Source organism: Myxocyprinus asiaticus, chromosome 3 (genome assembly GCF_019703515.2).
Source record: "Myxocyprinus asiaticus isolate MX2 ecotype Aquarium Trade chromosome 3, UBuf_Myxa_2, whole genome shotgun sequence".
Lineage (NCBI taxonomy): Eukaryota > Metazoa > Chordata > Actinopteri > Cypriniformes > Catostomidae > Myxocyprinus > Myxocyprinus asiaticus.
Genome location: NC_059346.1, coordinates 54,999,141 through 55,020,380, shown reverse-complemented (window position 1 = coordinate 55,020,380; position 21,240 = coordinate 54,999,141). Strand labels below are relative to the sequence as shown.

Here is a 21,240-nt window from a genome sequence, read left to right as displayed (position 1 = left end):
GAGACCGACTTGGTTACATCATTCACAGTGCATCATGGGAGTGGGCGATTTGCTCTGAGGCACATTTCGTGGGCTTTGTTGGTCGCAGTTCTCTGATTGGTGGATCTATCTCAGCTGGACCATGGGTAATGTTGTTATTTACCATGAATTTCACTATCAAACATTTGAAGTTGGTTTTAAACAATGAAGTTGAAATAATATAGACTGGTGGCTTCAACAGAAGCATATACCATCGATGAACAACCTCAGAGTTCACAGTAGCTCTGTCTTTAAAGGTTTATAAGTTATCGTTGAAAATCAATTAGTCTATGGGATAAATGAATGGGATTTTTACTTCTGGAACCAGACTGTTGTGCTCTATTGAAAAATGAATTGCTGTCGACTGTACTATTATGTTCTATGATATGGGAATAAAACAAACAATATATTGACTTCTTGTCACTTTTTGTATTGTCTAATAAATCCTTTACTCATCTGCCACAATGCAATTTCCATCTGAATTTTAATAAGTATTATATATATTTATAATTATTTGACATATTATGTATTATTTACATTTAATTATTTTTATTTTGGGGCCTTTCTGAGCAAATATTGATATATGTGATTAATTGCAATTAATTTAAATCCATGTTTCCCAAACTTTTTTGCCATAAGTACCCCCACAGCACTATAAGTAAGGCTGAAGCATCCCATCATTGACACAAAACCAAAGATGTGTACCAAAGACTACATTATCATTAATATTGATTATTATTAAACATAATAATCAATTATATTTGTGGTATATTTCAGTTATAATGTCTATTTGCATACATATGAAAGAAACTGTCTCTTAGCTAATCTTGTTAAATATACAGGGGACCTTCTATATTGGTACATTACAAAATATTAATTAATTCAAAGATTATTTTATCATTAGTTTTTCATAATTTTGGTCACATTCCATGTATCTATAAATATGATGTCTTGAAATTGCAATATTGGGACTGCTTAAATAATGACCCCATTTATTTGGAAATCTATATTTTTACCCATCCCTAATTTTATTATTTTTATTTTAAGCCATACATGTGTTTTGTTAGGTTCAGCATATTAAAATCCAAATCTTTTCACGTACCCCATGGAAACTGCTTATGCACCTCCTGGGGTATAGGCCTAGCAAGACACAAACTCAATCCTTTTAACTAGAGGAATCTTTTTTTATTTATATTTTTATTAGATTTTCTTGCTTCAAGATTCATTGTCACTCTAGTGGTTTTACTCTGTGACATGCATGCGTCTATATTAATTTAAAGGTCCAATAGACTTAAGTGATGCATATATGCTGTGTATTTGTGTGTCTGTGTGGTGTGTAGGTGTACAGTAGTCTGGATCTGTCTCGAGGACAGCTGGAGGAGAAAGGAGAACAGACAGAGAAGAAGACAGAAAGTCCACTCACCGTTGACTCACTGAGCTGGACTCCAGATTTCACTGAGATGTACGTTACCTGAACACCCTCTCACCTTCTCCATTAACACAAACTTAAAAACAAAGCCTACCATTTGGTGCAAACTAAATGTACAAACATCCTGGATTCAAATTGAATCTGGTTATAGACTCAATGTTGGTCATTTAAATACTGTGTTAATCTAGTACAAATAAATGGCCAGAACATTTATTTAGAAAAACTTTATTAATAAATAAAATGTTAAAGGTGCAATATGTAACAATTTTCATGTAATATTCGCCCTTTTTTTGCCAAAGCGTGAACGGCTTGTAACGCAACTTAAAAAATGAGCCCTTCCCGGACTTCCTAGGTTGCCTATTAAAGCCTGTAGACTGATTTTCATGCGAAGGGAATGGGTCGCTTTTGCCGGGGAAATCCAAAGGATGTGACGTTTATGCGTGCTCCCGAGAGCCTTGCCTCAGTAATCGCTTCTCTTCCACTATTCACCGGTGATAACAAACTGCAACACTAGGTAACGTTATCTTAGAGATGGAATCCAGCAAATGTCCGGCTCCCAGTACAACACCGACTCCTACACAAACTCAGAGTAAGCCAAAAAACAACAACATTTATTTACTGAATCCCGTCTGGCTAAGCGTGCACGTGATCGTGGTCGGGCGAAAACTAGAGTGAACATCGGCAGGGCATTTGATTCCTGGAGGGACCTTCGTTCGGTTTTGGCGATCAAAACCGACCCTGAATTGCCGTTCTTCTTATTGGACAGGTAAGCTTGCAGTGAGATATAGTGCCATAAGGATTGATCTGTGTCATTTTAGCTAAACTACAATAACACATGAAATGAATGCTAGATAATGCAAAAAGACCCACTCATTAGTGTAACTTATACAGAAAATATATTCAATCTATTATTATAAAACAATAGCGCATCGATATATTAAAATGACAGTTGTGATGGAATCACATCAATACTGAATTGTGTCAACATATTTATAATATACAGTCTATTTTATAAACAGCTACTGTCATCATCCACCAAATTTAGCTAACAGCTATTGATAAAGCTTGCTAGCTAGCTAACGCCAACATAGGCTATCGTATAAATGCAGTCAATGTATCATGCAAAGAAAAGTGATTACTTCAAAGTACAGTCTTGCATAGTCAGACCTATATCCACACTTTGTTTTAGCCCTGTTCCAGCACTGGAGAGTCAAATATAATATACAGTCTCAAAGTTTTTATTAAAACAATCATAACATTTTAATTATGCTACCTCATCTGTCAGCATGATGCCGGTGAATCACGTTCAGTCTCTTTGTACGTTATGTCATTGTTTTGGATGCTCGCTCGCTCGCTCGCGTCCCTATGGAGTGTGTTCACGAGCACAAGCTCGAGCAACAGGTAGCTGGCTGCCGTTCACTTAACGGCCACGGGTGTCATTAATAACAAGGGTTTCTGAATATTACATACTGCACTTTTAATGTTGACATTAACATTTAGCATATAATATGCAGTTTGGCTGGAAAATCCAGTTAAAACCCAGGCTCTGATGATAGCTGGTTATACCTGTTCCAAGCTGGTCATCATGGTCATTAACTGGTCTAAGCTGGTCTAGATGGTTAATCAGTTGGACCACCAGCTAGTGGGGCTGAGGTTGACCTCTTGGATAAGCTGGTTAGAGCTGATAAGACCACCTAGGACCAGAAACAAACATGTTTCTTCCAGCTGGGTCATACTGTTTTCCCTTGTTTCTCTTCTCCAGCCCATCTCTCTCTCATTCATCTGACACCGAGAGCACCAGCCTGAGTAGATGTTCGGGTCTTCTCCCTAAGTTTGCCATCTCTGCAGAAGTGGAGGATGTCGAGGGCTCCCTGGCTCTGGAAGATCCCAGTAAAGTGACATTCAGTATTGGGGAGCTGCCTCAGGATGAGCCGGATCCAACCACACCCTGTAGCACCATCAGTAACTGCACCCTCTCAGGTACAGGGCATGCCAGTGGACATACAGTAAATGAGTCGTGCCACAGAATGTTGCATTAAGAATGAATGACCCTGTAAAAGTTATAATATATGAGGAATAATTGACTTAAGATGGTTGAATTACAGAAAAAATGTTTACTCAAGGTAGCAATGCACTACAGTTAAATGTTTTACAGGTGGTTACACCTCAGCCATGCATTACATTTGCAGTTATTCCACTTACTCTTTATCACAAATACCATGTATACATGTGTTTATCTAAAAACGTTTTTTCAGGTGTTTGCCACCAATTAAGTTTATTAATTTGAAAAGATTCACAAAATAATTTTGACTGTAATGTGGTCACTAAACCTGAATACTTTATGAACCTGCAGTTATAGAAAATATATAAATAGGATATAATACAGGAATATGTGTCAGCCAAACAATATCAAGAATCAACAATGCTTTGGTATATGATGACAAAACTCACATGCACACTTCTCTGCACAGATTTTCTTTGCTGATTGTGTGGGAAAATCTTTGGAATTCAGCTGAAAAGATTAAACATGTACTGTATAATATATTAAATAGAGCTGAGAGCAGTACACTTTTATTTGTAGCTGAAAGCCTTATAAAATTGGCTGAAATATTTAATACATACATGCAAGTAGGTCTGTCGTAATTATTAAATAGCCGTTGGATCGCAGTTAATTGAGGTAAGCATGATTATTGTGCACTTCAAATTCCAATCGCATTTAACTATCCAAATAAGTCAGTTTTAAGCGAATATAGAAATGCCATGTAAGCCGCGTTTTGGTGTTGCATTTTTCCGGTGTTTTTGCATTTATGTGAGCACTTCATATAAACTCTGATCTCAATAAACGTCACCGTTGACCGCACTCAGAGGAGCTCCTGAAGAGCGCGTGAAGATAAACCGCCTCTGAAGCGTTGTGAAGTACGCAGCTTCTGCGGATGGTCACACCAAACTCCTGCGAAAATGTAAATGAGGATTTTCATAGGGAATGCAAAGTGCTCGGGTTTCACTCGAATGTTCTTGGTCGTTGCTGGGTTCATACTCGCTGTGTTAATGACATGCAGTGACACAGGACAAGACACCCACTTACTGTATTTTTGTGGAGATGATAGAATGAGAAACATATTTTAAAATACACACAGTCTCATGTGAAATAAGGGTTTGTGGGTTTAATTGGAGAGTCTTATTATAAGGTGTGAAAGTGAAGAATTTAGGACAGAAATATTGTACTATTGCATCATTTAATAAAATATACAATACATCTTACTCAGGTCGGCTGGGTTCCAAAAACAAGTGTAAATGTAAAATGGATCAAGGCTAAAGTTTACCAAAAAGCGAGACTATTTGGTAATATTTTGATATTTAAAATATTCTTTTTCATGTCATTCTGCCCCTGTTTTTTCCAGCTTTTTAAAGTCTTAAAGGATATCATATATCCCTATTTTATTATGATTTCAAGTTAAATATGAATGTGTTTAAATCACACATACACCTAAAGAAGTATGACAGATTGTATGACAGTTAATCGTTAAATCCCTAAAACAGACATTCAGTCGTCATAACTGCAGTTATTTGTTTGACAATTAATCGCCAGCCAAATATCATAATCGTGACAGCCCTACATGCAAGGGATGGGAGATATATAGCATTTTACGAATTGCAGTAATTCAAAATTTGTGGAAAACTTACAGCGTAATTCTGAAACAAATTCTGTACAGTCCATTCCATGCATTTAAAATGTACCCATTTTACGCAATATTAGACATTTGGTTTAAACTGGACGAGTATGTTTGGTCCTAATGCTTTTTAAGGTATTTTATTACTATCAATATCATTATTATGATTACATATTTTGCCTCTTTTATCATTCTTTGAGTAGGCAGTTTCTCAGAACACCTGGATCAGGTGCCGTCACGAGGAGAGGGAGTGGAAAGTCCGGATAGTTCTTATAAGGCCTCCTCTGAAACGGGCTCCTTCCTGAGTGCTCCCAGACCAGAGGCCACAGAAAGACAGTGTGCAGTCAGCAAAGTGCCAAAATCAGTGTCTACCAGTGCTCTGTCTCTCATGATCCCTGGAGGTCAGTGTGTGTGTGTGTGTGTGTGTGCTGTTTTGTAAATGTGTTTGTGACAGATTGTGGGTGCGTTTAATAAATTTAATGACCCGTCTTTGTATATAAGATCAATGTAATGTGGTTTTTAATTTTGCACATTTTACTATACATTTTCATATGATTTCATTCAGTAATTTGTTTAATTTTATTTAACCCTTTAAGCTCTGATGGGCCCGCCGACGGGCCCACGAGAAAAAAATAATCGTCAAAATATTAACAACCACAGTCTTGACCAACAGACAATAGGTAGTGTTTGAAAGCTTAGAAGCTCTACTTTACAATGCACCTAGGCATTATTACCAAAACTGAACAAGTGCTTTGAAATTTGCAGACAAATCAGAAGTATTCCGTTTTGATAATTTATTTAAAAAAAATTGCACTGTACATATTATTGCAATCAGTAAAAACATCAAACTGATCAAACAGCGATGTGTCATATGTCATTGGAAAGCTCTCAAAGAGCAGAATACAACCAGCCTATTTGTTTTACTCACAAAAATATTGCGAGTAAAAGCTAAGTATATTTCTTTGACAATTATGTTGGTGTTGCTTATATGCCATGTTTTTGCTTATAACTTCATGAAAAATAAATGGAACATAAAATATCACATACAATTATTTAGAAGACGTCTTTTAAAATTATCTTTCAAATGAGCCCCCACACAAGTTAATCGGATGCACAGATCATTAGATAATCCACACAAAGCACGTAACATATGAACACCAGGAGATGGCGCCAAATAAATGACAGAGATTCAGTGATGGAGACACATTGAGTCAAATGACACTCATTCTGTGAAATTTCATTACTAAAATCATGTCTCCATGCTATGCATACCTTAAGTCATTGTTGTGCTTGCATGTGTATTTAGTTTTTTATGTACAATTATTATGTTTTATTTGTTTGAAGAGGCATTTGGACACGGAGATGTTTTTGGACACAATGATAAATTATTTTTGTAATGCTATAATTATTTACTTTGTCGTATCAACACAAACTTTTTCTCAGATACAGTTGACATGATTTGGAACAAAAAAAAGCTGTTTTTCAGAGCCACTATATTTACACCCAGAGATATATCATGTCAAATAGGATTTTTTATTTTTTATTTTTTTTATTTTTTTATAGCAGTTTCTCAGGCTGAAAGGCTCAGAATGTGTCATATTCTATATCATTAAAAAATCTGAAAAGTTTTCTTTACAATGATACCAAACACTTGACCCTCCTTGTTTGTATGTTTTTTTTTTTTTTTTTTTACATACAAGCCATGTGTTATGAAAGGTGATTGCTTGCTGTTGCAGGGTGCTAATGATTCGTTTATTTTTGTAATGTGTTGTGCCTCTTTTCTTGCTCCTTTTAGATGTTTTTGGTGTGTCACCATTAGCAAGTCCAATTTCTCCATACTCGCTGTCATCTGACCCCTCCTCCCGAGACTCCTCCCCCAGCCGAGACTCCTCCCTCTCTTGTGTCGGCTGTCGTCAGCCAATTATCATCCACAGCTCAGGGAAGAAGTTTGGATTCACTCTGCGAGCGATCCGGGTCTACGCCTGTGACAGTGATGTTTATACCGTTTATCACATGGTCTGGGTAAGAGCTCCTCTTATTCACTGAAGAAAGATTTTTTACACTGCGTCCTAACCAGGCGCAACGTGACAAATAATTTTCTGTCCACACTGATTAAAAAAATTAAAAAATTTATGTTTAATATAAAGCTATGTGCAGTGGGATTTTGGACCAATTTAATTTTACTGTGGGCGGAGCTACTTAGCACAACATAAATACAAACCAAGTGAGCAACAAAATGTATTGTCACTTGTAGCAGACATGGCTGGATAGGACAGAATGCAAAATAACATATAATATATTTGTCTCTTGATGGTTTAATTTTTCTGTTGGATTTGAATGTTTTGGTCTGTCTGGTTACAGAATGTAGAGGATGGTGGGCCTGCTCATAAAGCTGGTCTTAAAGCTGGAGACCTCATCACTCATGTGAATGGAGAAACAGTTCATGGACTGCTTCACACTGAGGTGGTGGAACTACTGCTGAAGGTGCAGAAACCAGCCACAATATCATAACCACATCACTCTTTTTGTATTTTGTCCTTTTCATTCAGTGTTAAGGAAAGTCTATAGACAGTGACACTTGTATTTTATATTGCAGAGTGGAAGTAAAGTTGCAATATCCACAACCCCTTTTGAAAACACTTCAATTAAAACTGGTCCAGCTAGAAGAAATAGTTACAGAAGCAAAATGGTTAGAAGAACCAAAAAGCCCAAGAAGGAGAAGACACAAGATAGGTAAGAAAACAGAATATCGCTAATACAACATATTTATGTATTGTCTATTTCTGGTTGCCTGATATTTACATAATCACAAAAAACAAACTAACTACACAAACATCAGTACTAAGATTTCTCCCACCTGCCACTAGATGTAGCTGTTGCTGCAGGATGTTTTTTTTTTTAGTTGAAAATAGTGCCTGTGTTCAGAGTGGAATACAAGTGTACTGCATACTGTGCAATGTAATATATATATACTGTCACAGTTTTTAAGTATAGTATGTAAACAGTATGTTACAATAAATGTTTCAAGCACACCACAATGTGGCATGTTTAATTAATAGTGTGGTGTCCAGTTTTCATATTGAAATTTTGTGTAAAAGTGTTGGGTCTTTTGGCTGTCAGATCAAATAGGGAGTCATGAAATAGATTACATTTCACTACAATTATCACTTTTTATATTGCTGATTTTGTTGAGTGCATTGCAATATGGGATACAGTATTTCATGCAGTGTGCTCTGGTTTTATGCTGTACATTTCGGCCAGTGTTTGTATTGTTTTTAGTCACATGTAATTTTGGTCCATCAGTCCTGTGTCATTCTTCTCTCTCCAGGCGACGATCAGTATTCAAACGTTTTGCCATGCAGCCCTCTCCGCTCTTACACACCAGCCGCAGTTTCTCGTCACTAAACCGCTCGCTGTCCTCAGGAGAGAGTCTGCCTGGATCTCCCACACACAGCCTCTCACCACGCTCCCCTATAGTTGCCTTTCGCTCAACACCCGATTTCAACCAGTCAGGTTAGTGTCTAACTTTTATTATTTCAAATTTGTTGTGCATGTAATGAGTGTTGTGAATACTTTTGTTTTTTCTTGCTGTTTTCAGTGTTGTGCTATCTCAGATGTTTATATGTGACTTGTCTCAAACTCTGTATAAAAAGTATGTGAAAGGATGTGAAGAAGTTAGCATTGTATTCTGCTTCTTACAGGTGGCACTTCATCACAGAGTAGTTCCCCCAGTTCCAGTGCTCCTAACTCACCTGCAGGCTCTGGTCACATCCGGCCCAGCACTCTGCATGGCCTGGGGCCTAAACTCCCTGGACGGCTCCGTCAGGGCCGACGCAAATCAGCAGGGAGCATTCCCCTCTCTCCACTGGCTCGCACACCCTCTCCAACCCCTCAGCCTCAGCCCACCTCCCCTCAGCGCTCCCCATCTCCCTTACTGACTCACACAGTGGGCAGCTCCAAAACTTCTCAGGCATTCCCTGCCAAAATGCACTCACCTCCCACGATAGTCCGGCATATGGTGCGACCTAAGAGTGCTGAACCTCCTCGGTCACCACTCCTGAAGCGAGTCCAATCAGAGGAGAAGCTATCCCCCTCTTTTGCTGGAGACAAAAAGCATTTATGTTGCAGAAAGCACAGTTTAGAGGTCACCCAAGAGGAGGCCCAAGTAGAATCCTCATCTAGAGGGGAGCATACCCCACCATGCATAGAGGAGAGCACTTGCTGTGAGCCGCCCACCATTACTCGTGTGAGGCCAGCTGAGCAGGGTTGCTTAAAGCGGCCTGTAACCCGCAAGGTTGGCCGACAGGAGTCTTTAGAGGAGCTTGACAAGGAAAAGCTGAAGGCCAAAGTCGTGGTGAAGAGGCAGGACTGGGCTGAGAGACGAGAGTCTTTGCAAAAACAACACATCATGCAAGATGTAGAAGGTTCTGCATGTTCACACCTTGCTGACGATAAGGAATGGGGCATAACAAGACCCAGTGTGAGACCCCAAGGTTCAGAATCTGGATCCCTGGAGAAATTTACTAATGCTACCTTGAAGGATGTGCTCTACAAAAAACTAAACCCAAGAGTTTGTGAGAGCATATCAGAGTCTCTCAGCAGTGAGGACTGCGCATCACTTCTAAGTGAAAACGTTAGGTCACCTTCATGTCAATCAGAAAGACAGATGTCACGGCCAATGAAGGAGGGTAATAAACCAGACCGGTTCGATTTCAAAGCCCCCAACATGGAGTTTGCTAGGAAGAGACAGTCCTTTGAGGAGAGGGAGGACTCTTTGTGTCGAATTTCCCCTGGTGTTCATGAAAGCATTCACTTCAACACCACCAGGTCCAAAAGTCTTCAGCTGGATAATTCTTTGGTTTTAGAACATGTGAAAGGGGGAATGGGCAACATTCACAGCACTTCTGGAATTGGTGCCGATTGTTTGTCCTCTAAGCTATTCAGTGGAAGAGGTGAGAGTGCTGTTGAAAAGCTTCAGATGATCTCTTCTGAAGGTCCCATCAGGAAGACCTCATCAGAGTACAAAATAGAGGGACGACTTGTGTCCTCTTTAAAGCCACTTGAGGGCACGCTGGACATTGGTCTACTTTCTGGGCCTTGGGTTTCCAAGACTGACACATGTCTCTTTAAAATGGAAGATAGCCATTTTGAAAGTGGTATATTGGCAGGAGATCCATGTGTAAAACAGCTAATTCAACAGAAAACTACAGAGAAACCGAAAGGTCCACAGGCAGGGACAACAGGGACTCCTAACTATAAGGACCATGTGAATTTGAGCAGTAAAAACTTTACAAAAGAAGAATCCATGTCCAATAAGGACTGTATAGTTGGTCCTATTTGCAGTGAAGCTCAACATGATAGAAATAAATTTAATGATGGAATGAAGTTGCAAATTACAACCTCTAAAGTGGAGTCCAATCACGAAAGTGTGAAATCGGAGAATAGGCTAAAGACAGCTCAGGAGATGAGGGCTGCACGGCACATTGCTCATTTTGCATGTGGGAAAACGCCCTCCATCAGGGAGGTCAGCAATGAAGATCAGGAAGACGATATAGAAAACCCTGAGGAGACATCTTCAAACCAAACTGAAACTCAAAAGATACAACCTAACCTTGTTTCTTCTTCTGTTATTCTTCAGATAAACTCTTTCCAGCAAACCCCAGAAGCTAAATCTGGTGGTAATCATAGTGGTCTAAGTGAGGCACCATCCAGTTTACCAAAAACAGTGTTGTCTACAGAGATGGGTGGCCCACAAAGCATCAGTAAAGACAAACCAGCCAATACAAACAAAACTGTGATCATTGTAAAGCAGACCTATCAATCCAGACAGATTACAGGCAATGCACTTGGAACAAGCCCAACCTTGGCTGCAACCCAGACTCCATTAGATAGAAAGAACAGGCTGGGTAGCACCAAAGACTCTCTTGAATTTAGTTCTGGGAATCCTCAAGATTTAAATGGAGACAGATCAGCAAGCACAGTAAGAAGTTTAGACAAAAGCGTAGAGACTACATTCAGAGACAAAACGGGTGGCACACTAACCTCAATTGCTGGCCCAGAGCAAGCTAACCTACAGACGCATTTCACTGAAAAAGCCTCCATCTCACAAAATATATCTATATCTCCCTCTGTCCCAACAACCCTGTCAGTTGTGTCTTCTGTCTCAACACCTGTAGAAGCACCCGAAAGTCCTGTTATTAAAAGACCTTTGTCTCTAAAGCCTACCCTTCAAAGAAAAGCAACACCATCATCCATTGCTGCCCCACTGAAGGCCACGTCTGCCACAGATTCACAGGCCCAATCTGTCCTACAAATTTCTGCATTGGCCGAGGTGAAAACAACCACCGTCCAAGCTACACAGTCTGAAAAAATATGTGCCAAAAGCTCTGTTGGTTTGCCAAATGGACAGACAGCTCAACTCTCCAAACAAATCTCAGACAGAACACAAAATTCCAGTGTGTCAAGTGGTAGTAAAGAATCAAGTGTGCCGTCTCAACAGTGCTTCAATAAAAACAAGGTTCAAGTAAATTCTGAGGAGGAAAATAGCCAATCCAATTTGAAGGTGAAGGTTGTTAAAACCATGCCAACATCTGGAGACAAAATGGCAGGCTCAAGAGATAAAATGGCACCTAAAAAGGACTTAAAATGCAGTGCGACTGAAAATATTGCTAGTGACTCTAACCCTTCAGTCAAAACTGAAGTTTCAAAGAGCTGTGAAAAGCAAGAATCCCTCATCAAAAGTCAAGTAGATGTAAGTACTGCATTGAAGCAGGACACTGGTGCCAGCCCACCAAAGACTAAATATTGTGACACTACAACTAGAGACACTGTGCAGTCTGCAATTAAAACAGAAGATAAGCAGAAATTCAAGAGCATTCTTAACTTAGACAACCAGAAAACCAGTAAGCAAGTAATGGACATTTTAATGACAGAGACATGTCAAGCCCAAACTGCAATAAAACAGACACAATCACCTGGTAGTGCTATATTGAAACAAACTCCATTGAGTTCCAAAAACAAACCCAGAGTAGACTCTCCGCTTGTTACACAATCTATTGGTAAAGCAGTTGAACATAAGGGTAAGCAAGAGAACAAAGCACAGCTACAACAAGTTGGCAAAGAATTCATAGTAAAACCAAAGGAGCCGAGAGAGTCTGTTTCATCTACACCTAAAGCCCAGCCGCAGAAAGAAACCTGCATTGGTTCTCAAGGTGTGCCAGTGTTGCCTGTTCCTGATGTTAAAATCCATGTTTCTAGTGGGTCTCTTCCAGGTAAGGGCAGTGGTGGCACAGCTGAAATACTCAGAACTTCTTCTAAGGGACAAATGAAGCTCAGAATTGATGTTCCAAGGTCAGACTGTCTCAAGGGCTCTAGCACTAGCGAAGCCATAGGGGCTACTGCTACTATTACATCCAGTCCTGAGGCTAAACATGCCTCCAATGAGTCAAAGGTGACTGAAAAACCGATTTCATCTAGTCGACAAGAGCAAGTAGAGAAGAGGAAGGAGCTCTCTCAAGAACCTTTGTCTGCACCCAAAACTACCCGTAAAGACTCATCAAGAGGCATAACGTTGGCAAAGGATAGCACTACTGAAAAAGATTCAGTCCGTTCTAAACAAACAAAGGATCCGCAACGCATTTCTGCTTGTAAAAAGTGATAAATTATTGTAGTTGCCAAGGTTATCGAATTTTAAAAGGACTATGAGGATATAATCATCATTTTTGTCTATATGTAATATCATCAAGCCTTACTATATGAGGACCGGTGAAGCTGTTACTTTGGGTTTTCTCGAGAAACCATATAGAGATTAATTTGTTTTTGTGTGTTGTGAACTATTAAGCTTTGTTTAAATAACATGTCAAAAAAAGTTTAGGCTGAATGTAGATTTGTTTTGCTGCTGACTCATGGTCACTTTTTAGATCTCGCAAAAGCACCAGTATTTATTGTTGGTGTATTGTTGCGTTGCCATGTGAGTAACAAGTGGCGTGTGCAATAATTTTGGAGAGGTGAGTGGAGATGCTTTTTTAAAGGCTTAAATGAACTGTGTCATATCTGGTTGAGAGGAGTCTGGTACCAAACGAAAAGCACCTCAAATGTAGAGCTGAGGTGCATGTAGCTTCATGCTCATTCAAACTAAAGTTATCATGTATTACGCTGGTTTTTGAAAAACATACGTAGCAATGGTGCTATTAATGTGGCTTACACTCTGCAAGCAGAACACTAAAATTGTATTTCTTTATTATTTTTCATCTGGTCTTTTTTTTTTTTTTTTTCTTATCAGCAAAGTTTTGTTTTGGGTTGTGGTGCACAGAGGAAAAGCACTATGTGCTGTGCTTCTCACCTAGAACTGTTTTATCTTGGAATCATCTTGTGGTTCTGGAATCGTAGTGGAAGGGGCCTTAGAGGTTTTTGGGAGGAATATGACTTGCTGTTCTTAGCAGGTTTTGGCGAAATTCACATTCCTTTCACATACATTTCTAAGGATTAATTTGTATGCAATATATTGTAAATACAGCAGCATTAATTGTACTGAGGGGTCAGTTAAAATGAGTGTTGTATGTTTTATATGTATATATTTTGCTATGTCATATGTTTGTATACTGTACTCAAAGTCATCTGCTCATTAAATCCACTGATAATGGAGCCTAAACTAGAAGAAAATCATAATCTCATTTTAAAATGAAGTATACTTGAAGTTTCACTTTGGTATGTTGGGGTTAACCACATGGATTTTCTGATATGTATTTTAAATGACGCAGCAGAGTTGCTCTCCGAATGTTGTCTTTAACATTGTACTTGATACCGCTAACATTGAACTCAAGCATTTACATAAAACAGGGACAAGATGTAGCACATTATGTAAAAGGCAAGTTTTAGAAACTAAAGGATAACCCGTGAGGTTTGCTGTGTAGGTTATATTTACAACCTGTTTTTCCAAATAAGTGAAATGTCAAGCTTTTAGGGCTAACATTTGCCATTTGGCATTAATGTCCCCTGGTTTGGTTAAAGGGGCTAATACAGGTATAATCAAATGTACTTAAGTGATTACTTGTGGTAAGTCAGGGCTTTTGGTAAGTGTCAGGTGTTTCACCCCATGTATTTTTCATTGTTCAGTCAGTGCTAACCTGTTCATATGCAAATTACAACACTTAGAAATGGGAATTGTGTAATACTTAAAAGTATTTTTGCTATTGACTTCATATCTCTAGTCATGCAAAAGAATTGTTCAGTGCATTTCTTATATATCCGAGGCGTTTCAAACTCTATCAAAGTAATCCCTTTTTCTTCCCATAAGTTTAAAAGCATATTTGTAATTAGTTACGCTTGATCTATAGACAGTTGCATAGTGACCAACGAAGGTTAGCAACAGAAAAGAGGAGATTGTGAATTGTTTTCTCTTTTAATACTTGGTCTTACTGTTAAACCTGACATAGCTCTACAGGTATATATGCAACACATAAAGCAAAGTAACCGTATATCTACAGTACCGTCCATTTAAGTACACTTGTATTGCTAAACACCTATGGTATATTACAGTATGATATTAAAGTACTTACAATATTAAAAGTGTTTATGTAAGCAAAGAGAATATAGATGAGCTGGACACACAAACATGTTTAAGTATCTAAATATCAGAATGTACCATGTGACGAAAAGCTAATAAAATGGATTGTAGAGATTTTAAACTATTAGCAGACGGAAGTTTCTGTTCCTCATAGACTTGACAAATGTAGTTAAGTCTGAAGAGATACAGTGCACCTTAAAATTAAAAACGCAATGCTTCCTGGGATTTTAGGGAAGAGTTTCTCAGCATAATATGAACTTTAGTGATAGAAAATGTGAATGTTTTATATGGCATATGCATTGTCTATGATCTATTATCAATAGTATAGCAATGAATTAACCCCAAACATTTTTGTTAGAACATAATTATTCTTTCCCTTGCCTTTTCTGACAATTGATGTTTAAATCCTAAAAGAAGCACATTAAATGTTTATTTACAACTACTTCATGGATGTATATTTTGTACATTGTGTTATTTGCCAAATTAACATGCTATGTCACAGGACATTATGCTGTAATCGATGTGTGTGAGTTTCTCTTAGTATACACTTGCCGTCGAAGACTGTCGGTGGGTAGCCTAATTGTTTGTTGTCTTTCCAGTTCAAAATGTTCTTGCTTGTTTCCTTGAGTTTCCTTTCTTTTCTCTGTATATGTGCGAAAACAGTGTTTATCTAGATGACCCTGCTTATCATTATCTTTTAGGATCTGTGCAATAAGAGATGTGGTTTTGAGTTTTGTATATCACCCACGGAAAGCTCTATGGATGTCATAGATGTTGTATACTATACAAATATTTATACTTCTAAAGTTGTATAATACTGAAAATAAATAGGCATGTCAAAATTACCATTTTCTATTGTGTTTATTGTCTATTTGCATTTTAAATGACAAAGTTCAGGCTAACTAATCAAGGAAGTAGAGTTAATAAGTCACTGTAAAGGAATGTTAAATCTATCTTTTCATAAAATGTCCATATTGAAAGCTTATGTTTATGACTTTTTAAGAGGCCAATGTTTCATTGGTAAGACTTTACAATAAAGTTCCCTTTGTTAACATTATTAAATACTTTAGCGGTTGAAATTAACACAAAAGTAACATGTATGCGATTCATTAAAAATGTTTAACCTTTTATTTTTTCTTAATCGCGATTAACGCATTTACCAATTTTCACATTCAATTCTTACCATTTATTCAGCTCTGTGTGAGTACTGAACATTGGTTGGAATAGAGCAGAACCTTTGCGCTGTATCCGGGGTCATTACACTGATGCACACACCTCAAACACACACAATACAAGCCTGGCCACCCCATTGGCCACCCCGCTCGCAACTGCCGCTTTGGTCATTTTTTGTCTTGGGCGCAATTTAGTTTTTAGAGGTGGAACTGTCTCTGTACAACCGCAACAAACAGGAGTCTTAACATGTGCACACACCAAGGTCGCGGCACCTCTCTGTCCCAGGTGTCGCTATATTCCCCCCCGACGATACGGAAATGCTGCCTGAAAATTTCAGTGCCACTACAGATTGATCGCTGGCCCGTGCCAGGCCACCCCTGTGAAAAACTCCTGGCTCCGCCCCTGTCCTCAGCGTCGCATTCCAGACAATTCGGATGAAGTATCATTATGTGAATAGTGCAAGCGCTAAAAACAAGACAATGCCAGCGCTTTTCATAAGGAGTTCAATCTGGCAAATCATGTTAATGCGGCTTCATGATTGCTGTATCAAAGTGGATAGCCACTATTAATATTGTGGAGGATGAGTTTTAAGAGATTTCATGCCCCCTGCAATGAAAATGCAAACTACAGGGGCTAGATATTTAAAACTTAGACTTTGGGAAACAAATGTTACTTGTATTGGTGCTATTTTAGTACATTTCTATCTTTATACTGTGGAATGCTTTATATGGAAATTGTTAATAAAATATGATTGTTAGATATTGTTTTCTTTTCTTAGAAGGAACTAAATGCATTTTGACAGGAAAAAAAAGTATATATAGTGTAAGATTTCAGTACTTTCAAAATCTGAAATTAATCGTGATTTACTATGAATTGTGATTAAATATTTTATATGACTGACAGCACTATTAAATACATTAGGTATCATGAACTAACAATGAAAAATATACACTGCCTGGCCAAAAACAATAAAAAAAATCGCATACACTAATATTTCATTGAACCGCCTTTAGCTTTGATTACGGCGTGCATTCATTGTGGCTTTGCTTCGACAAACTTATGCAGTGTCACAACATTTATTTCCATCCAGAGTTGCATTAATTTTTGCCCGGATCTTGTATTGACGACGAGCGAGTTGAATCACTCTGTAAAGTCTTCTCCAGCACATCCCAAAGACTTTCAATGGGGTTAAGTTCAGGATTTGAGCCCAAGCATTGTCATCCTGGAATATGCACATGCCGTCAGTGAAGATAAAATCCATTGATGGGACAACCTGGTCATTCAGTGCATTCAGCTAGTCAGCTGACTTCATTTTACTGCTGCATAACGTTGCTGAGCCTAGACCTGACCTATCGATTTTTTTACTATGTGACTTCAAGCATTTTAGTGATCTCCGATCACAATCATTCAAGATTTTTTTCTGACCACAATTCTTCCGTGAAGCTAACGGTTCACCACTATCCTTCCAGGTTTTAATAATGTGTTGGACAGTTCTTAACCCATTTCCAGTGATTTCAGCAATCTCCTTAGCTGTTTTCTCTGCCTGATGCAGGCCAATCATTTGCAAACATCTTTTCCACGACCACGGGATATGTCTTCTGACATGGTTGTTAAAGAAAAGAGAATCTACACACTGCATCGGTTAGGGTTAAAATAATTTTTTACTAATTTTTTGACATATTAATCACTGCAATAATGATCCAATCATAGGCTCTTAATTATCTGCTTATTTAAATCCAAACGGCGACTTTGTTTTGGCCAGGTAGTGTATTTTCACAGCATTTATTAATCTTGGTTGATGTTAATATATATATATATAATCATTCATTGCTAGTTTATGTTGGTTCATCCAAAAATGATAATTCTCTCATCATTTACTTACCCTTATGCCATCTCAAACTCATATGACTTTCTTATGTGGAACACAAACAAACAAATGGAACACAGATGTGTTTTATATCCATGCAATGCAGGTCAATGGAGTCCAAAACTTTTAAGCTCCTAAAAGGAAATAAAGGCAGCCAACTGTAAAAGTAATCCATACAACTCGAGTAATTCAATACATGATTAAATACACAAGGTTGTCGAGTGAGAAAAGAAATCTGAATATTACTGTATTTAAGGTTGTGTGTATCTTGCATAACTTTCCTTAACTCTCCTGATGAAGCAGAAAACAACAGATGCAATTACAATTGCAACTACAGTTATAGCAAATGCAAGTATACCTACAGGAAATTCACATTGCAAATGGACATCTATAATCCTTGTTCCTATGGCAATACAAACTGTCTCCATTAAGTGTCTCACTTTGATTTCATTGTCCTTAACCCAGCTGATAAACTTAAAGTTGCTACAGTTGCACACCAGAGGATTAAAGCTCAGATCAACATTACCTCCGTTTCCCAAATCCATAACATTTCCAACATCCACTGTCACAATGGCATTAATGGCAAAGTTAAGTTGGAGAAACTTCAATGAATAGAATGCTGAGGTACTGAGTTTGTTCAGCTGGTTTTCACTGAAGTCTACTTGCTTGAGTTGTGTGAGCTCTTTAAACAAGTTCTCCCTAAAGGCAGTGATTGTGCATGCAGATAGAATGAGAGTTTCCAGAACTGGAATAGGTTTGAAAAGCTCTGTTTAAGAATCCCTCCTTGAATGCGGCTCCCCTTCAAATTGCACATTTGTGAGATCTGTGTTTGACTAGGATAGATTTAGAGTTCTAAGATTCTGTAGACTACTGAAAGGTGAGCTGTCATTCAGAGTGTAGCTTGAATGACTACAGTCCAAGTGCTCCAACTGTGGCGTCGCATTGAAAGGCTGTGGATTCCAGCGCATGGATGAGCCATAGCTGAGATTGAGGACTTTCAGGTGACAGCTGATCATTACAACAAGGTCCAGTGGGGTTCACTTGACTGGAGCTGAGATCCAGCTCTTCTAGCCTTCCAAGATTCTCAAAGCATCTACTGCTGAAATTGATTTTCTTCATGTTCTCACTAATGGATAAGTTTGTAAGCTTGGGAAAGTTTCTGAAATTGATGTGGCAGACATCCAGAAAGCTGTTCTCATCTAACACCAGATGGGACAAGGTGGACAGGCCAGTCAAGTTGGAGGGAAGTGAGCCTAGGTGAGCTCTGGTAAGGTCTAGCTTCTGAAGGCCATCAAGACAACGAAATGTGGAATTACTCAGGTCCGAGAAATGCTGGATCTGGAAATCCAGATCATTCACGGAGATGTTGCAGAAAAATTCTAGCGCAGAAGATATTATGTGCACCTTTGGATCGGTTTCATAAATTCCCAGATTCAGCCTGTTGGTTTTAATGCCTTCAAGGCCTTTCAGTAGCACAGAAATGTCCATCTTTCCCAGGCAGCCACTGAAATCCAGACTGTCTAAAGACAGTGACCAAAAAGCACCTGGTTCTACGTAGACAATATCATTTCCTTTGAAGCTAATGTTCATCCCGACTACATTGTAAAGTGGTTTTAAATCATCTGCAGTTATTCACTCAATAGAATTCTTGTCTAGCTGTAGCCTCCTCAACATTTGCCAATGGAAACTGCTTAGGACATCTAACGAGCGAATGTCACTTCCTCCAAGATCCAGAACCTCCAAATAAGAAGAAGTTCTGATGGGAAGTCTGATAGGCTTTTTATCTTTGACTGAGCTAGACTGAGATATTTCAAGGCCTGTGGTCCAAAAAAAGCTCTTTCTGCGATGAACGCAAGTGGGTTTCCAATTAGGATGAGAACTTCCAGGTTTGGCTGTTTAAAAATGTCTTCATACATGAAAGTGATGCCGCATCTGTATGTATAGGGATTAGAAATAAATTTAGCATTTAAATATATACTGTATCTAAACACTACAGATAACTTCAGTAAAACTAGCATTTCTCTCAAATTGTCAGCTCTAAAAAGTTTAGGCTCTGGAGCCTTTGAAAAGTAAAGTTGTACAGAGCAGGAAGGTAGTTGAAGCTGAATATCAGAATTCTGACAGAATTTGGTACCTCATCTAGAATGATCTGAAGGTCCAAATCACTGCGGTCATAGCCATCATCTATCTAAAAACAAAGAAGAGAAAAGTTAAACATGTAAGTTATTTTGTATGTACACTGCTGTTCAAAGTTTGGGGTCACTTGACTGAAATGTTTCTCATGATCTTAAAAACCTTTTGATCTGAAGGCATATTCTTAAATGTTTCAAATGAGTTTTGTAGACAAAACTATAATTGATGAAATCACAACATAATTTCCAGTTCCATTTCTGTTATTACATAGTTTAGATGACTTTACTATTATTCTAAAATGTGAAAAAAAAAAAAAAACATTAAAATAAAGAATGTGACCCAAAACATTTGACCTGTAGTGTATGTCCTTAAAGACATTTTTTTTTTTTTTTTTTTTGTGAATAAACAATTTTTGTCAGAACATCATGTTGAATACTATTAAACATTAACTATCATAAGTTTACCTGTCGGCATTGTCTCCTAGCCCATGGTGTTGATTCACTATAGGCTAGAAAGAGTAACATTACAGTGAAACACAACATGAAGTCTCTCCATTGTGCATTAGGCAAAAGAGAACAGTGTCACTTTTTCATTCATACATTATATACAGGTTTAATAGGGGAACTTAATGTAAAACTAAAAGTATTCAGCCACTGCCTCCCATATTCTCCATACAATTGATGTTGTACTGTTAAAGGTAAAAAGAATGCCATTGTGCTCACATCCAGAAAGCAAATAAAGGCTTGTACAGTCATGTGTAAAAAGTTCACCTCTTCCGGCATGGTATTAAAGATATGATCTTTACCACCAATTTAACTTGGACTATAAATAAATGAAACTCAGACTGCAGATCTTACATTATTTAGTTCATAAAGAAAGCAATGTGTGTTGAAGCTAGGTACCTCATACGGCCGTAACGTTTTCTTTAGTTTGTAGCTTTTCTTTAGTGACAGTGCTTCAATTCATAACCTCAAAAATGACCTCAGTAACATGAAGTCATTTGTTTATGCAAAGCTCTCTAAAAGGAATAGTTCCCCCAAAAAAGAAAATTCTCTCATCATTTACTCACCATCATGCCACCCCAGATGTGTGACTTTCTTTCTTCTGCAGAACACAAACAGAGATTTTTAGAAGAATATCTCAGCTCTGTAGGTCCATACAACGCAAGCGACTGGTGACTACAATTTTAAAGCTCCAAAAAGGAGATGAAGTCAGCATAAACATAATCCGTCAGACCCCAGTGGTTTAATCCATGTCCAAGGGCGGCGCCAGCTAATTTTGATTGCTGGTGCTGAAGAGCTGCTAAATCATTGACAGAGGGAGCTAAGCTTTGGTCACAAAATACTGTATGTGCAAAACCCGGCATGACCAAGCGATTTTATTA

At 38.2% G+C, this 21,240-nt stretch overlaps 1 protein-coding gene and 1 pseudogene across 1 annotated transcript in view; one reads left to right on the top strand and one right to left on the bottom strand.

Moving 5' to 3' along the window:
* The window catches only part of LOC127419013 (microtubule-associated serine/threonine-protein kinase 4-like), a 202,320-nt gene extending 186,896 nt beyond the window's left edge, over nucleotides 1-15,424 (top strand). Inside the window, exons 22-29 of the mRNA XM_051660033.1 lie at nucleotides 1,359-1,480; nucleotides 3,210-3,427; nucleotides 5,322-5,519; nucleotides 6,914-7,140; nucleotides 7,480-7,602; nucleotides 7,715-7,851; nucleotides 8,447-8,631; nucleotides 8,820-15,424. Coding sequence (XP_051515993.1) covers nucleotides 1,359-1,480; nucleotides 3,210-3,427; nucleotides 5,322-5,519; nucleotides 6,914-7,140; nucleotides 7,480-7,602; nucleotides 7,715-7,851; nucleotides 8,447-8,631; nucleotides 8,820-12,775 — 5,166 coding nt within the window. The 3' untranslated portion in view covers nucleotides 12,776-15,424. The remainder of the gene's footprint in view (nucleotides 1-1,358; nucleotides 1,481-3,209; nucleotides 3,428-5,321; nucleotides 5,520-6,913; nucleotides 7,141-7,479; nucleotides 7,603-7,714; nucleotides 7,852-8,446; nucleotides 8,632-8,819) is intronic.
* A 2,313-nt stretch (nucleotides 15,425-17,737) lies between these two features.
* On the bottom strand, nucleotides 17,738-20,398 carry LOC127419033 (CD180 antigen-like; annotated as a pseudogene).
* Between the last annotated feature and the right edge of the window lie 842 nt (nucleotides 20,399-21,240).